Raw genomic sequence first — 17,532 nt, 5'->3', positions numbered from 1 at the left:
GAAGCCTTGTAAGGCAATGAAACAGGAGAGGGAGAGGGGAATTTATTTTGATACTTATGCTTTGATAAAGAGAAATGTTTGGGAAAAGAGTTGGCTTTCTCATAATGGATCAACACCAGATGCATGCTGCGGCCATAAAGAGAAAACATCAGATTTCCAGAAGCAGATACAAGGTAACAAAATACCTCTCGTCTAGGAATGTGCAGTATTTGCTAGAAATCTGTGTATATGCTTCATTTTTGTGTCTTTGTCTCCCTAACCTACATCAAATGTTCTGACTAAAGAACTTGTCAATTGAATAATAACTGGTGTACGTCTGAGTAGCCTGAGGAGTAGCCTCTAAGGAGGTAATTATCCTCTTCATTTTCCCTGTACAGTATACTGTGGAATCTGGACAAACACTCGAGATAAGGTTCAACTGGTAAAGACCTAAAAGAGCTTTCTATCACGTTGATCTTTTGCAATCTGGTTTACAAGAAAGAGGTGAAATTCGAAATTAAATTGAATTATAATTCCCGAGTGACAGTCAGAACATTTTTTCTTTGCCACATATTTAGGAATTGTTTAACTGCCATATAATTGTTCTAAAGACAAGTATGATTGTCACTGAAATATATGTCTTCATATCAGAAAACATGATTGTGCTAAATCAAATTTTAATCCTGATATATCAGAATTAGTGGGATTTATTTATCAGCACGAATATTAAGGCCCACTGAATTCAGTGGGACTACAGTTAGATTTAGGCCATAGGGTTTTATCATACATTAAAAAAATCTAATACAATTGGAAATCAGCGTAATCATGCGATCGTAACTAGGTAAGATCTAGCTGAGCTGACAGTGAGGTGGCAAAGGCTGTGTTGAATCCAAACGCCTCCTAGCTTAAGGATGTTGAAACATCCTATAATGACTTTGGCCTGACTTTATGGGGTATAGTGACTGTGAGTCTGGGATGAGATAAGTTTGGTTCCAGTGTACCTCAACTCCCTACATCTCCCCTTCTCTTTTGGCTCTTTTGCCAGGAGTTCTGAGATCAGCCAGCAGAAGGATAGTTGTGAAGAAGCAAGAAGCTTCTGACATTGCAATCCCACTACAGTCTTTGAGCTGATTGCACTGCAATACATGTACCAAACTTCCAGCATAATCTTATATATGTCTACTCAGAAATAAAGTATGTACAGTATAGGGTTATAAGCTTTAAAACCAATACCCAAGTTTCTTTCAAACATTTGTTGTGGTAGATAAAACAACTTGAATGAAAATTCCCTTTGATTCTTATTTTATTAATGCAAATTGAGCCACTTCATTAGATTATTGCCTTGTTCAGCAAAGTCATTTTTTTAAAAAAAGACAATTCTGAATTTAAATAGCAACACAAACTTAGATTTGATTTTTTAAACATACTTTTAACATTTTCATTATAGTTTTAGGTAAAATGTTTATGAATATTTTTGTCTCTTTTATTATAGGAAAATTTGCTTCCAAGAAAGCCCATGGGCATTCTACTCTTTAGATGCAATTTCAGCAAAATTGTTCTTATTATCAGATGTATTGTCATTAAAGCAGTTGTTGAGTGTTTTCTTCATAACATTTTTTCTTGCAAGATATTTCTTCTTCATACAATCACATTGTTTTTCAGCGGATATATATATTTAAAAAGTAGTTGAATCCCTTTATATTAAATTGAAAGGATACTTTCTTTCAAGATAAAACAACATGTTGTGTGCATTATATTTTAGCATTCATAAACAACATTTAACATTTAACTGGACATGACTGCAGTGCTTACAAAGTTTTGTGGAAGATGAAGCCAGTTGAATGGTTTTAGAACTAGAGATGCTGGTCAGCTTTTGCTCAGTATTTTTGTGAGCCCAGAGTGTCAACCACTGGAAGCTGCCCACAGCAGTCTAGTGAGGTTCTGGTTGTGTGCAGCAATGCACAAAACTGTCATCTCATCAGATCATAAGGGATGGAATTTAAAACACAGTTATACCCAGTATTCCGGGATTCGAGCTGTTGAAATCCTTGGTTAGGATGGTTTTGCAATATATGCTGCATAGAATCCTGGGATTTGCTGTAAATGAAATGAGTAGTAGCTGTCTTTATGTTTTAAAACCCTTTAGATTATGTAGTCTTGTATCCACTATCTGACCAGTGTGAAGTAGTGATTTGGGAAATGTCTCTCTTCAACAATATCATAGGATCAAAAATCATCCGATGAGGAGGAGAATACTGGTGACAATGAAGAAGGGGAAGAGTATGATGAAAAAGAAGAAACAGATAAGAATGAGGCAGGAGAAGCATTAGATGATAAAGACTACCAGGAATCTGAAAATGAGGGACGAAGTGGTAAATCAGTTGAGAACAAAGAAACCAATCAGTTGGCAACAGGGATCATAGAGGTAAACCATTTCCTTTAGAATATAATAGTATTGACTGCAGTGCTAGTCACATAACTTTTTGAGGGTCCTTTATAAGGAGAAAGGCGGGATATAAATATTTTCAATAAATAAATAATAATACTGGCAATCTATTCTGTGATAAATCTACTGCATTCATTTCTGGATTTCACTGTAAATGATATTATTATTTTAAAAATATCATTTAGTGATGTTTTAGATTGCATTGTCTCATTGATATTACCATTTCATATAGGGCTAGAAAGCTTTTATGCAGCCAGTTGATCCCAGACTGTAAAATGTCTACATTTAATGATATTTAATGACATCACAGGTTCAGAAATCATTTGATGAGGAAGAGGCCGATGATGTTGAAGAAGATGATGAAGAAGAGTACTATGATGAAAAGAAAGATGACATCAAGGAAGAACAGGATACAACGGAACAAAATGTTAATCAAATACCTGAATATGAGGGACAAAACATTAAATCATGTGGGAGTGAGGAAAAAAGTTATGTTCTTACTGAAACCATAAAGGTAAACCAATTGTTTATTTTTAGCATTGTATCTTGAGATCAGAAGTAATAAATCCACTGTACATTAATCATATGACACAATTAAGCCACACATTGGCTGAAATCCAGTAGTAAGTTGCAACTAGAGTAGGCCCATTCAATCAATGATTTGGCGAGTCGGCTTCTCTGTATGTTCTATTGATTTAGTGGGCCTACTGTAGTTGTGTCTTATTCCTGGATTTTAGCCATTGGATCTCAATATAATCATGGTAAAATGCTGAATCAAATCACACAGATCCAAAATTCAAGATGGGTAATGTAGGGATTGGCCAGTTATATTTGTTCGTTTAGCAGCATCAGTGTCATTGTAATTTACAGAGAACAATGTTACAGAGAATGTCCTTTCTCTAAGAAGTTTATAATCTAAAATTCAGCATAAGAGTGACAAAAGAAGAAAGAAGGGAGCAGTAAACTGAGAAGCAAGTTTCTATTGCTTTAGTTACATATTCTTTGATCAATTGTTGCTTACCTTATTAGGAGCTAGTGAGTTCTGAGGAGAGAGTTGAAGGAAGAAAAAAAAATGTAGGCATTTGGGCATTTTTCTGGACCCAGTTCTTATCCAGATCTGCTTGTCACCCAACTCTGTCCCTACCTAGATGAGGCTCCCTCAGGATGCTGGTGCAAGCACTGGTCATCTCACGGATCAACTACTGCAATGCTTTCTATGTGGTGTTGCTGTTGGGTCTGATCCGGAGGCTACAACGGGGTTCAGAACATAGCAGGCTGGTGATTGATGTGGGCAAATTTGACCACATCACTCCAGTTCTGGCTAGCCTTCATTGGTTACCCATTGTGGATCAGGTTGAAGGTTTTATCACAAATATATAAAGCCCTCTATAGTTTGGGACCACATTACCTGTCAGAGCGTTTTTTCCCTGTGTCATCTGCCCAACCCACCAAATCCTCCCAGGCCAGGCTTCCTCTGTGTAGCCACCCCAAGAGAGGCCTGGAAATCTTCTACTAGGGATAGGATCTTCTTGGTGGTGACACCAAGGTTATGGAACCAACTCCCAGAGGAGATGTGCCTGGCCCCCTCCGTGTATTCATTGAGGGGGCAACTAAAAACACTACGCTTCAGGGAGGCCTTTCACACCGACTTCAGTTGAACTTCCTGCCTCCTGTATCCTCTTCAGACTGAGAACTGACTGTGTCGTTGGACTTTGTTTTATTATGGGTATGTTTTTAGTGTTTAGTGCTTTGTTTTGTTGTTGTTTAGTTGTTAAGTCGTGTCCAACTCTTCGTGACCCCATGGACCAGAGCATGCCAGGCCCTCCTGTCTTCTACTGCCTCCCGGAGTTGGGTCAAAGTCATGTTGGCCGCTTCAATGACATGTCTACAATAACCAATGCCACTGTCCCTCCTCTGGTGGCCTTGCAGGCAGGCATGGAAGCAAAGCTTCCAGAGGTGCCAAAAGAACTGCCGCTCCTCTTCCTAGAGGAATCTGAAGAGTTACTGGTTTCCGAAGAACCCCAGTCTGATTTGGAACCAGTAACAGCAGGGCAGGCTTCACAGCCCCCACCCCTATCCCCAGAGTCATCTGTTCCCTCCTCCCAGACCAGCAGCACCCCTGGGACACAGAGTTCTTCCCAGGCCAGCAGTCAGGAGCAGGCACTTGGTCCTCGTTTGGGCAAACATGGCAGAGGGGTCATGTGGGATCATTTCACGGTGCTCAGCGATGACCCACGGCTGCCATATTGCAATACCTGCCTTGGGGTGGTCCAGAGGGGTCAGACCCCCAGGCATCTGTCCTCTACTGCCCTCCACCAGCATCTGGAGAGGCAACACCCAAGGCTTCTGTCCAGGGAATACACTTCATCTGTGCCGTCTGGGAGAGAGAAAAGAGCAGCTCCAGGGGAGGCAGAAGGAGGTGCCTGCTTTCAAAAAGCAGCTACAGGTTTCTGGGGCCGGGAGCATGAGGCAGGCCACACTCCACAAAGTGGCACCTGTTGGGTTCGCCATGACCCTCAGCCGGCGGTCGAAGGGCAAGGCCTAGCAGGCAGCCACTTGTCTTGTCGCCGAGATGATCGCCCTGCTCGGACTTCCACTGTCCATCGTGGAATCTCAAGCCTTCTGCCGGTTGCTGCATTTTTTTGCCCGCTGGTATGGCCTCCCCTCATGGAGAACTCTCAGTTATAGAGTGCTGCCCTTGCTCTATGACTCTGTGAGGGAGGTGGTCCATGACCATTTTTCACGGCTGCAGGAGCACAAGGTGCACTTCACAGTAGACCTGTGAAGCGGAGGTCAGCACAGCTACCTCTCACTCACAGCCCACTGGTGGCAGCCAGAGGACTTGAGTAGTGGCACGGCATCAGTGCCTCAGGGGGAGGCCCTTGGCCTGCCCCCAGGCTACAGGTCCGTTATGCTGCAGGCACGGCACATGGAAACTCAGGCGACGGGGAGGAACATCACCAATGAGTTCCTGTCAGCGCTGCAGGAGGGGGCACCATAGGGGGAGGTGACCCATGGCCACATGGTCACAGATGCTGGGTGGAACATGTTGACGGCATTGAACACGGTGGGCTTTGAGGGCATCATATGCATGGTGCACAAATTACATCTTGTGGTGCATGATGCCCTCAGCCTGCGCAGCCATGTCAAGCCCGAGTGGGACGCAGGCACCCGGGAGATGCGGGCACTTCTGGAGCAATGCCGCCAACTGGTGGGCCACTTCCCCCACAGCCTGAAAGCTGCCTGCCGGCTGTGTGAGAGGCAGGAGGAGTTGGGTCAGGAGACACACATTCTCCTGACAGACCTGCCCGCCAGGTGGAACTCCACCTATACCATGGTGTCCCGCCTGGTGGAGCAGAAAGCCGTTTTAGAGGACATCATGTCCTCTATGCCCATTCTGACTGGGGGGGGGGAGAGGTGGGCATCAGTGCCATGGATTGGCTGGCCCTCTCCCAGATGGTGGAGGTGCTCAAGCCCTTCCTGGAAACCACAGATATCTTGTCTAGTTATACAGCAAGCCCGGGGCAGGTCATCCCGCTGATTCATGCCCTTGATCGGTCCCTGGAGACTGCTGTGGCACCAGGATCCTCCCTCCTTCCACGGACCAGGGCTTTGGTGAAGAGGTTGCAGGCAGGCATGCAGAAGTGACTCCATCCTGTCTACAGCGACAAAGCTTACCGCATAGCCTGCCTGTGTGATCCTCAAATCAAGGGGGGCTTGGCAGCACACACCTCAGACCTCGAGGAGTGGAGAACGGAGCTTTCCACTGAGGTCTGCAGGGTGTTGGGGGCACAACACGTGTGGGGCGATGGGAACGTCAGGCCATGAGGGGCAGGGTGGATTGCCTGAACCACAGGGAAGGACTTCATCTGGTGAAGGCTCCATTCACCACCAACATTACTGGAGCTCTGTGGTGACCTTAGTACTTGCCTTAGAGGAAAGACAGCCAGCTGAGGAGGATTCGGCAGAGACAATGGTGCGGGAATATTTGGCTGAGCCCCCTCAGCCCCACCAGTCAAATACCCTCCATTACTGGGTGAGGAAACTAGTCATATAGTGTCACCCCATTGCACGGCTTCAGATTGCAGACCTGAGCTGGTTTTTCAACCCGTACCAAGAGTGCTGGCTGGTCCAAGCCCCCCAAAACCTCTGAGGGCTATCTTTGTTTGCAACACACAGTTGGTAACACTTTGCCAACATTTTGTTGTCAACACAGTCTGCGTTGCTACTGCCAAATTCCTCATGTGGCGAGCATGACTAGACATGGAACGCCAATACTGTTAGTAGTACCTTCCCAATGAGGTGGAGCAATTCATCTGATGGTGTTATTGTTGCTGCTAATAAGTGTTGCTTGCCTCCTTTTGTTTTCAAAAACAAACAACACACCTCCACTTCCACTTTTTGCTAACTCCCAACCAGGCCTCTCCCTGTCCCACCCAAAGCCTGTCCAGGTGTCCCCATGCCAAGAGGGCCGGGCTGAGCCCCATCCAAGCCTGTCCAGGCATCGCACGGCTTCAGTTTGCGGTCCTGACTGGGCTCCAACAGCCCCGTGGCCCCTTGCTACTGCTTTTTCCCTCAGTGCCCAATGAGGCCAAAAGAGCCTGTTTTCCCGCTGCTATGTGCCTCAGTGCCCGATGGGGCAGCATATGCCACTTTGCTGCTGCCAACTATCTCAGTGCCCGATGGGGCAAGACATGGTACTTTGCTGCTGCCTTTTCCCTCAGTGCCTGATGGGGCCAAAAGAGCTTGCTTTCCTGCTGCCAACTTTCTCAGTGCCCGATGGAGCCAAAAAGCCTACTGTGCTGCCAAATACCTCCTTGCCTCCAGTCCTCCTGAGGGCAAACTTTACTTCACTGGCAAATGTAATGTTGTGTTGAGCTGAAGACAAACTCAGTGCCTCATACATGCCTCTGCCAAAGGGACCTCTCATTCGGCTGGGGCTAAATATAACTCCCTCAATGCCATGGGCTTCTGTGCCGTGTGGTAAACTCTCCTGGGGAGACCCAATTTGTAGGTGAATAACTTGGGAGTTCCGATAGCCAATCTTCACCAAAGTTGGCAGGCGTTGGGGGAAAGACATAGGAAGCTCCATTGTGATTCTGGATTCTGTAAGTACCTGGGGGGAGCTTTCCTGGAGGGGTCCTCTTTGTGACTATATAACCCAGGTGTCCATGATCTGTGTTCACCAAACTTTCAGGAGTTGTAGGCAAGTGTCTGAGGAAGCATCCCTGCAAATTTGGTGTCTCTGGGTCATCGGGGGCCAGTGTTATAGCCATTTAAAATGCAGATGAATCGACGGATCGATCCATCAAAGAATATTCATATACATATTTGTATTTAACCTTGATGAATAATGGATCAAAACAAATCACCATTTTTTTTATTTGTCCCCTGTGGCGATCCCGCTTTGCGCCCCTTATTTCTTCGGGTTCCACAAAGGTAAACTCGCCTTTTTCTGCTGCCACCAGGTATTATCTTAATACCAATTCAAGTCCCCCACACAGGAGCTGCTCATATAACTTAGGAATCAGGGTGTTGATCAAATATTCTTTTATTATTGAACAAATTATAAGAAGAATCAAATATAACTGGTTCATGTGTTCATGTATAATAAATCAGGTGTTCAATCATTTGTATTCAGAATTCTTGTGTACTTTAAATCAATATCTCCCATGTTTTACTTATAAGTGGGTCCTGATGATGGCAATTTTAATTGTATTTTAATTGTATTTTAATTGTATTTTAATCATTTTATTGTATTGAATTTTAACTATTGTAAGCCGCCCAGAGACCTCTGGGTAGAGTGGGCGGCATATAAATTAAATAAATAAATAAATAATAAATAAAGTTCATTCCTGCCTGTTACAATATGATGTAAACGGTTCAATTTTCTTTCCTAACCCCTCTAATCTATTCCTAAACCCTAACACTCTCTCAATAGCTTCTGGTCCCTGACTCTATCTCTCCCTGATTCCAACTGTCTCTAACTGTCTCTTCCAACTGTCTTAACTGTCCTTTTTTGCTCTGCCCCTCCTGCCCTAACCTCTGATTGACAGGCAGGAAAGACGTCATCTTTTGGATTCCACTACATCCCCATCTCTAATCAGGATGTAAGCATGGCAACATAGTAATGGGTAGGGGACAACTCTATTAAGGGCTTCAGAGATTGTAGTAAATCCTTCTGTTTTTATTTATTTCATGCATCACATTGTACAATATCGTATCTTCCACCTTTCAAAAATCATTTTTGTCCTATAACAATAAACAAGTATACAATAATGTTTCTGGATGCAAAATTACCGTAAGTGACACTGCAGTTATTTGAATATATGATAGGGTATTTGATTTTGTTTTGAACAACTAGATGCTATTTCTTGTGGTTTCTTTTAAAACATAATATTTCAATATGTATATTTGTACAATAAATTAACATTATGGTTTCTTGTTTGTTTTTTACTTTTTAGAAAGAAAACGCTATTCCAGAAAAAGACACCTCTAAACAAGGTGGGAATGATTGTGCTAATTTACTTTAGTTATTTCACATTTCTCATTTTCTTTATAGAAATACTGAATAGTATGAATTTTTGCTCAAAGAAGAGCAGTGTCAGTTTCTAAAAGTTCTTAGTTCTTTTTGAATGTGCAACTATTATGTCATCTTCTTATGTAGCCTCAGTTATGAAGCAAAGTTCTAGAAACACAGGTTTTTTGTTAATGTCAAGTGCAAATAGAGGAAAAGATGGCAATGTTTTTCAACATCATTGACAGAAGACTGTTTCTATAAAACAGAAATGATAACAGAATATTTGCTGATTTCATATGTTCATGCAGAGCATACCCTGCCTTCTGTTGACAGTAAATGTTTTAGACAAAACATTTCACATGGTGATTAGTATTAAACCCATTCTTCTCTCATAAACATCTGGAATCAAGTTTATTTTAAAAATCTAAAAATAGATACACAGTAAATAAAACTGAAATTCTTGAGGTTTGGCTGTACAACTCCAGTTTAACTGAATATAATCTTAGCCCCAACATTTAAGATGAAGGACTCAGGACCTTAAGGTTGGGATTGAAATAGTCAAAAAGCAGTCCTCTAAAAATGTCGACTATGTAATTTATTGTGTTACTTTTAGAGGGAGAAAATGCTGAAGTTTGTGTAACAAACACTTCTGATCTAGCAGTTGCAGGCAGCCGTGACAGAACATCTGGAAGACTACTGGATAAGGTGGGAATTTTAAAAATGAATAATAATAACATGCAATCTTTTATTGCCTGGTAGCAAAAAAAGATGATAAACTGTTATTAGTATACCCGACACATACCTACAACAATGAAAATAACTCTCCCATTTCACTCATATGTTTTATATTTCTATAGAAGACTTTCCATTCTCTCTCTCTCTCTCTCTCTCTCTCTCTTTCTTTCTTTCTTTTTTTCTCTGTCTTTGGTGTATTTATTGCTTTAAAAATATAGTAGATCCAGAATCTGCCTTCTTTGAGTGAAGGACCTCTATTCAAGGAAGGTTCCCCGTCCACTTTTTGGGAATTCCTCTGCACAGCAGGTTAGCTTAACCTTTTAAGATGAACTCTATGAAATCAGAAATTATTAGAAATAAGAACAATAAATATAAAATTATGCTTCTCAACAGGTATTTTTATCCTGTCATTCACCTCCCACCTCGTTAGAACTAGAAAATTTGTGTCAAATAGCTAAGAGCCACTATCAACATAAAAAGGCTGAAAAGTTGCATCAAATTCCGCTTCCATTATCAGCTTACCAGGCAACCGTGTTTTCCCCAAAATAAGACAGGGTCTTATATTAATTTTGGCTCCAAAACACACATTAGGGCTTATTTTCAGGGGATGTTTATTTTACAGCTGTGTCATCTTCTGGTTGCTGCACAATGGTGGAGGGCGGTTTTCACTTAACTAGGGTTTATTTTGGGGGTAGGGTTTATATTACGAGCATCCTGAAAAACCATACTAGGGCTTATTTTCAGGTTAGGTCTTATTTTCGGGGAAACAGGGTAGGATCTTCTGGCTGAGAATCCTTTAGTGTATGCCTCTTCCAAGGCATCTCACTCAATTAGTACCACAAAGGAAGGAGAATGGGAGCAAGGTACCCAAAAAGCCCCCTCAGTAGGTGGCTTCAAGAGTGAGTATTTTTCGCCAACATTATTGGAAGGCCACTGCAAACCTTCCTACTTAAGATGAAGGGGTTGTGCATAAACACATGGGCCCAACATTCTTGCATGAGTTGCTATCAGATATAAGCCGTGAATAGGGTTTCTTTCACTGAAGAGTCCTGAGGAATTTAGCAAGATTGGCCATGTCTCCCTTAGAGAGTTCCTGTTTGAGATATTATACCTGACTTTCTAATACTAGGCAAGTGCGTCAAGAACAAATAATGTTTATGTGTGATATGCACAACTAAATGCAACCCACACGTGTCATGAACCAACTTATGGGGGATTTTAACCATCTCTTTTTCATGGGATCTTGCACACTCTGACTAAAATCTGTTCATTTTGCTTATACCAGAGAGTTAATATGCTGCCGTCAGGATAGAATAAATTAATTCTTCTCTTAAGACAGGGCCTTCAAGACCAATCTGAAGACATGGCTATACAGGCAGGCCTTCCATACAGCCATCACCTAACCTATTTTCTTTTTCCCTCTTTTTCTTTTTCCATCTTGAACACTGTGATTAATTCGGATTTTACCTTTAGTTTATTTTTTATGCTTTATGTAAACCACCCATAGTAGATACGTTCTAGATGGGCTGTCATAGTAGATACGTTCTAGATGGGCTGTATATTACAATAATAATAATAATAATAATAATAATAATAATAATAATAATAATAATAATAATAATAATAATAATAATAATAATAATAATAATAATAGTAGTAGTAGTAGTAGTAGTAGTAGTAGTAGTAGTAGTAGTAGTAGTAGTAGTAGTAGTTGTTGTTATTTGATCTTCAAAGATTGTTTAGGATAGTAGAAGGGAAGTTCGTTTGGAATGGAATCTTTCCACTCTCACACATGATGTAGTTCTCAAATCCAGTAATGTCATTTAAGTATACACCCCATAAGAATATTATTAAGTATTCTGAATTACATGAGCCTATATCTAGAGGATCTGATCAACATCAGGTTTGTTGGGGGATATATTCAAAGAAATACAACCATAATCTACTACATGAAAGTCATAAAATAAACTTAAAATGGGGAAGTGGAGAGGATAGAATACAATTCTTCACTCTGGTTCTGCTAGTAAATTACTAATCAGATACTGGTTTGTTGGTTTGTTTGTTGGTTGGTTGGTTGGTTGGTTTGTTGGTCTGTTTAATTTATATGCCGCCCACACTACCCAAAGGACTCTGGGCAGCTTACAATATTTTAATTGCTTGGATGAGATATTTCAAACAATATTTTCATGAGTCTCATTGGAGAAACATTCTGAAATCCATCCTGTAGTTTTCAAGAATATCTAAACTGGAAATGGGCCTTAATTTCTTATCAAATAGCTTCATCTACTTTTACTAAGTACAAAATAACTGATCTATCAGATCAAGTAAATTGTGATATTTATATACATTAGACTTTTAGCTTCTGTGCAACAACTTACCTCCTGAGATTCGCGGGGCTCCCTCGCTGGGTACCTTTAAGAAGCAATTAAAAACTTGGATGTTTCGGCAGGCCTTCCCATCACATAATTCATGACCTTTTTCTTTCTCCCTTACTGTTTTATGTTTTGTGTCCCCGCACTGTATTGTAGTGTTTTATGATTTAGAACTGTTATTGACATTTTCATTGTACTATTTTAAGTTTGTTAGCCGCCTAGAGTGGTCCTTCTGTGACCAGATAGGCGGGATATAAATAATAATAATAATAATAATAATAATAATAATAATAATAATAATAATAATAATAATAATAATAATAATAATAATAATAATAATAATAATAATAATAATAATAATAATTTTAATGTGTTCTAAATAAAATCTGCAAAAAATGTTATACTATAACAATAGAAGCAGAGTAAAACTTTAAGACTATGGAACACATACTTCATTAGTCAGGCAGAAAAACAGATGTACAGTGGTGCCTCGACTTACGAACATCCCCACTTACAACCATTTTGAGTTATGACCAGCTTCGGCTGCAAAATTTTGCTTCTACTTGCGACCAGAGCTTCAAGTTATGAAAAGAAAAAGGCAGGGGAAAAAGGCAGGAAATTCAAATTGCTAACTGTAGTTGGCGACGAGGCTGCTTCTTTGTAGCTCTTTTGCCCCAGCAGTTAGAGAGTGTGCGATCGGAGGAAGCTGCCTGTTAAGGTGAGGTGCTGTTTTCTGCTTTTAAAAAACTGTTCTGGGTGTTTTTGCAGCGTGGTTTTGGGCAGGGGGTTATGTTTCTGTGCTGTGATGGGTCTTGGGGGGGTTGTTTGTTTGTTGGGGGTTTTCCTCCCTTTTCCGATGGGTCTTGGGGGCTTTGGTTGGTTTTGGGAGTTTTTTTCCCCATTTCCAATGGGTCTTGGGGGGTTTGGTTTGTTTGTTGGTGTTTTGCTTTTTCCCCCATTTCTGATCTGTCTTGCATGCTTCGCTTGCTTTTTGCTTTGCTCTTTCCCCATTTTCGATCTGTCTTGCATGCTTCGCTTGCTTTTTTGCATTGCTCTTTCTCCATTTCCATTCTGTCTTGCATGCCCTGCTTGCTTTTCTTTTCTCCCCCTCCTTCGGCCGGAAGGGATTAATCGTGTTTCCAATGGGTCTTGCAGTGATTTTTTTTGGTGATTTTTTTTCTTCGGCCAGAACGGATTAAGTGCATTTCAATGCATTTCAATGGGAAATGGTGCTTCGCCTTACGACCATTTTGACTTACGCCCATCTCCCGAAGCAAATTAAGTTCATAAGTCGAGACACCACTGTACAAGCCACAAGAAAGTCAGGTTGTCCACCATGAGTTATGAACACTGGGAAGGATTATTTCCACAGAATGTCTTCAAACTTATGATTAGAACATCTGTGCCCTTGAATGTGCTCTAGAACTGACAATGTAAAGGAGAATTAATAATTTCCTTTAGAAAAATATTTCCTAGTGAAAGAGCTGCATTGTTTTGGCTATAGAGAATAAATAAATATCCAAAATCCTTTGGGTACATAAAACTCTTTGTGTTCTTTTTCTAAAGGACTCTGACTGAGTTTATCATACAGCTGTGTACTTTTCTTTCTGATGCATGCAAATAATGGCTAATCCCAATGGAAATGTACACTTCCATTTCCAGTAAATTATTTATAACTCACTGTCAGTTTCATGCAGACCTTCGGAAGGTTGCTGTTTAGGACTACAATTCCAAAAATCTCCAAGCCAACACAGCCATTGTAACCCAAAAAAAGGAACATTTCCAAGTTCTAGTCCTATGCATATGTTCGCATTTTGAATAGGTTTACCAGTTTGGAATCATTTTTGGCTTCTAGATTTACCACAGTGTACAGCACTTTGTTGACAGTAAACATCAAAGAAAGCTATTAAAAGAAATAATAGGGGTTCTTCTGATTTCAGTTCAAAGTACTAATTGTTCCTTGTTGCTCCAGTACTTTTGACTTATCTGAAAATAATGCTTTTAGCTTCCTTCCCACATTCTCTGAGTACCGAGCCAATGCAAACATGTAGAAACATGGTACAAGGCAATATAATTCTTTCAGCTGTGTAACTTTAGAGTATAGAGTATAGGTGGAGTGGGTTTATGTATTTGAATTTGTTTGTTTTTTATGGGAAGATCATGTTAAGAAACATGCGCATAAAAATATTTTGTCATCTATTTGGACATTGTAAACAAGCATCTGTTATCAATTATGATACAGTTGAGTAATGCTTCTTCATATTACAAGAATTCATTAGGATTGCTAATCCTTTCGCCTGCTTGCCTTGGCTAGTTACTGTATTCTTAAATGGCTTCAGACTGCAATAATAGGCAAAGTTACTTGGAAGTTAGCCCCTTTGAACTCAGTGAGATTTAATTCTGAGAAATAAGTATGCAGGGATCTGAGTCAGATGTGCAATAATTCTTCTGTCATATTATCTTAAGATACATATCTAACCCATTTTCTTTTCAATTATATATAATGATTTTCAGTGTTACTTGGTTGTTTTAAGGTTATTTATGATTGTCTACCTGTTTTAGTTTTCTTTCTTCAAGCGGAAGTCTTCAAAACGGAAGAATGAACACAACAGTGATGAAAATAAACCTGAAACACTACCTCAAAGTGAAGGGAAAAAAGAAAATCAATCAGGTGTATCTGATGATAAGAGTAAAGATGAAAACCAGAACCATAGCAGTGCAAATCAGAGGGAACTACAACCAGCAAATCATAACAGAAAGACATCTTCTACCTGTATAATACTTTAATTATTACATGTTTGATGCCTTCACATATGTAATGTCATTGCTGGCAGCTTGCAAGCAATTATTGCAATTTGTACTTGAAAATAATTGCATATATGTAATGATTATAAATCATTGATATTTGTGTATAAAATTAACAGACGGATATAGATTGGAGATCAACTTCTATTTATTTGTATTAATAATATTAGTTACTGCAACAAATATGGGTATCACAGTCTTATTAAAGTGTTGTGGCCTTAAGCGTTTTAATAAAAATATATTTTTGTACTTCCAAAGTTGGATTAAGGCATTTTATGATTTTTTTTCTAAACAAATCTACAGATGTCATAGCACACTGTAAATACTTTTTCAGTTCCGGAAGAAATTAAGAAACTGGTATTTAAAGTGAATATTTTCTGGATTGATTGTCTTTCAAAAGAAGCAATAAAATTCTTAAAATTTTAAATGTTGCAATAAAATTCTTAAAATTTTAAGTGTTGCAAGATAATTTAGCATATTCCAACTGTGTTCAGGCAGTGGTTTCTACAATCAATGGATCTATGCAGTGCCATAGCTCATCCTGAAGTCACTTTGGTAGCTTTGAAAGTGCAAACAGAGTTGGGGGTGCAGGTGGAGAGGGGAAAGAAGACAGTGGAAAAAGAGCTTATTTCCAAATTTCACACCCAGGGTGTAACTATACAAAAGGTTATTCAATATTTATTTGAATTAATTTTTTTATTTTTAAATGAGTTTCTGAAACCAATGTGGTCATTCACATGGAAAGTATTAATTATCCCTGTTGTGAGAGTCCACAAAGCACCTTCTAACTGTTAACAATTTTCAACTGTATCCCTCCCACCATATTAACGTAGAATTCAGTCGACATTATATTTGACAGGACCATAAATTTATATATATATTTAGTGGAAAGAGGAGAGCCACTCAATGGAGGGAGATATTCTGTCTTAACTGCCACACTCAACCCTACTTAGAACATCACTGCCGACATCACTCTAAAACACCCGCTGTCCTCTACCCCTCCAGAGCAATGTAAGCAATCACACATACCAACAAGCAGAAGAAAACAATGCATGCTGGCTCATCCTTAAAAGCTCATAGTACTTCCTGGTGGAGCAAAATGCATCAAATTATTATGAAAAAGGACCAGAAATACTTGTGATTAGCTTTACGTTAGGTAGACAACATGAAAAAAATCAAATTAAACCATGCCAGCTCCAATGCAAATTACCAGGTATGATGCAGTGTACAGTAGTTACACCCTCAAAGGAAGTTATTGAAGTCATGAAATATAGCAGAATTGATCAAGCAGTACCCTTCAAAAAATCATTTAAAAAAATAATAATGTAAGGATGAAATCCTTCAGCGCATTGGAGAAGGCAATGGAATACCATAAAAGGAGGGGGGGGGTTGTTCTTAGAATGGCAAGACACTGTTATGGGATAATAGTTGCTATATCATTTTTTTTTTTTTTTGAGATGTGCTTTTTTTCATAAGCTAGGAAATAATGCAGTTCCTGTACCTCCCATGCTGCATTTCCTTGCGCTCTACTGCATAGCAGGTGATAGTGGATGATAAGCAAAAAGAGGTATTATGGCTTGGTCCTTCAATGCTTTTGTGCTTTTAAAAGGCCAGAAACAAAAGTGGGAACCTTGCAGACTTAATACTGGAGAGGTTACTGCTGCTTAGTCTTTTTGTGATAGATAAACGACCACGTTAAGTAGAAATAATTCAGAAATCAAAGTAAACTTAAAATAGTTTCATTCATCTCTTAGGAGGTGTGTTAACAGCTTTTGATATTATAAACACTGTGATAGTTATAATTCCATGGTGTCAAGCTGACCTTTTCCAGTATTTTCTAGATACAGAGCAGTCAAGTAGCTCACCACCCCATTTTTCTAGATGTGCTCTGGAACTGAATACAGTAAGTTGCCTGAGGTCGCATAAGCTTGCAGTAGCCAGACACTTTGGTACATATAGGCTTGTTCTCTTGTTGCTGGAATTTTGAATTGCTGAGCTTTATATTATTTTTTTCCCAGGTTTTGATTTATACAGTTATTGCTGTGCCTGGATAACTCAGTAGTTTAGGTATCTGGCTGTGGAGGCAGAGCTTGGAAGCTTGATTCTCCAATGTGCCTACTCTCCTGTGAGTAGAGCCAGCTGTACAGTCCCAGGATGCCCTCAGAAGAAGGGAATTCTAAACCACTTTCTGAGTATTCTCTACCTCAAAAACCCTGGAAAAAAGGGTCACTATAAGTCAGAATTGACTTGACAGCACATGATTATTATATATTGCTGTTTTTGCTTACAGATGTTTGTGAGATGTTCATAGTAAGGTAGAAAAATGGGATATAAATGTTCTAAACAAAAAAAAAGGATAGGCAATATTAAAAAATGCTCCTCTGTCACCTGCAACCTAAAAGGAGAAAGAAATATAAGCAAAGCTCTTATTTGCAGAGACTTAAAGTACTGTACTTAGCCCCTTCATGGATTGCTGCTTTGTCGAGGTGAAGGGACTTGAGTAATTCAGAGAAGATATGGGCTATGCCGTGCAGGGACACCCAAGACGGACAGGTCATAGTGGAGAGTTCTGACTAAACATGATCCGCCTTGAGCAGGAAATGGCAAGCCACTCCAGTATCTTTGCCAAGAAAACTCCATGGACGGAAACAAACGGCTAAAAGATACGATGCTGG

General features: G+C 40.0%; 1 protein-coding gene across 1 annotated transcript; it reads left to right on the top strand.

The window, feature by feature from the left end:
- The first annotated feature begins 35 nt into the window (after positions 1 to 35).
- LOC110074036 (uncharacterized) lies at positions 36 to 15,284 on the top strand. Its single transcript, XM_072994242.2, has 6 exons — positions 36 to 173; positions 2,204 to 2,404; positions 2,736 to 2,939; positions 8,890 to 8,929; positions 9,559 to 9,650; positions 14,615 to 15,284. Exons 1-6 carry the CDS (start codon positions 75 to 77, stop codon positions 14,837 to 14,839), a joined length of 861 nt encoding a protein of 286 aa, XP_072850343.2. The 5' UTR covers positions 36 to 74; the 3' UTR covers positions 14,840 to 15,284.
- The last annotated feature ends 2,248 nt before the right edge of the window (positions 15,285 to 17,532 follow it).

This window comes from Pogona vitticeps, chromosome 3 (assembly GCF_051106095.1).
Source record: "Pogona vitticeps strain Pit_001003342236 chromosome 3, PviZW2.1, whole genome shotgun sequence".
Taxonomy (NCBI): Eukaryota; Metazoa; Chordata; class Lepidosauria; order Squamata; family Agamidae; genus Pogona; species Pogona vitticeps.
The sequence above is the reverse complement of the archived record's forward strand: the minus strand, read 5'-3'. Positions and strand labels throughout refer to the sequence as shown.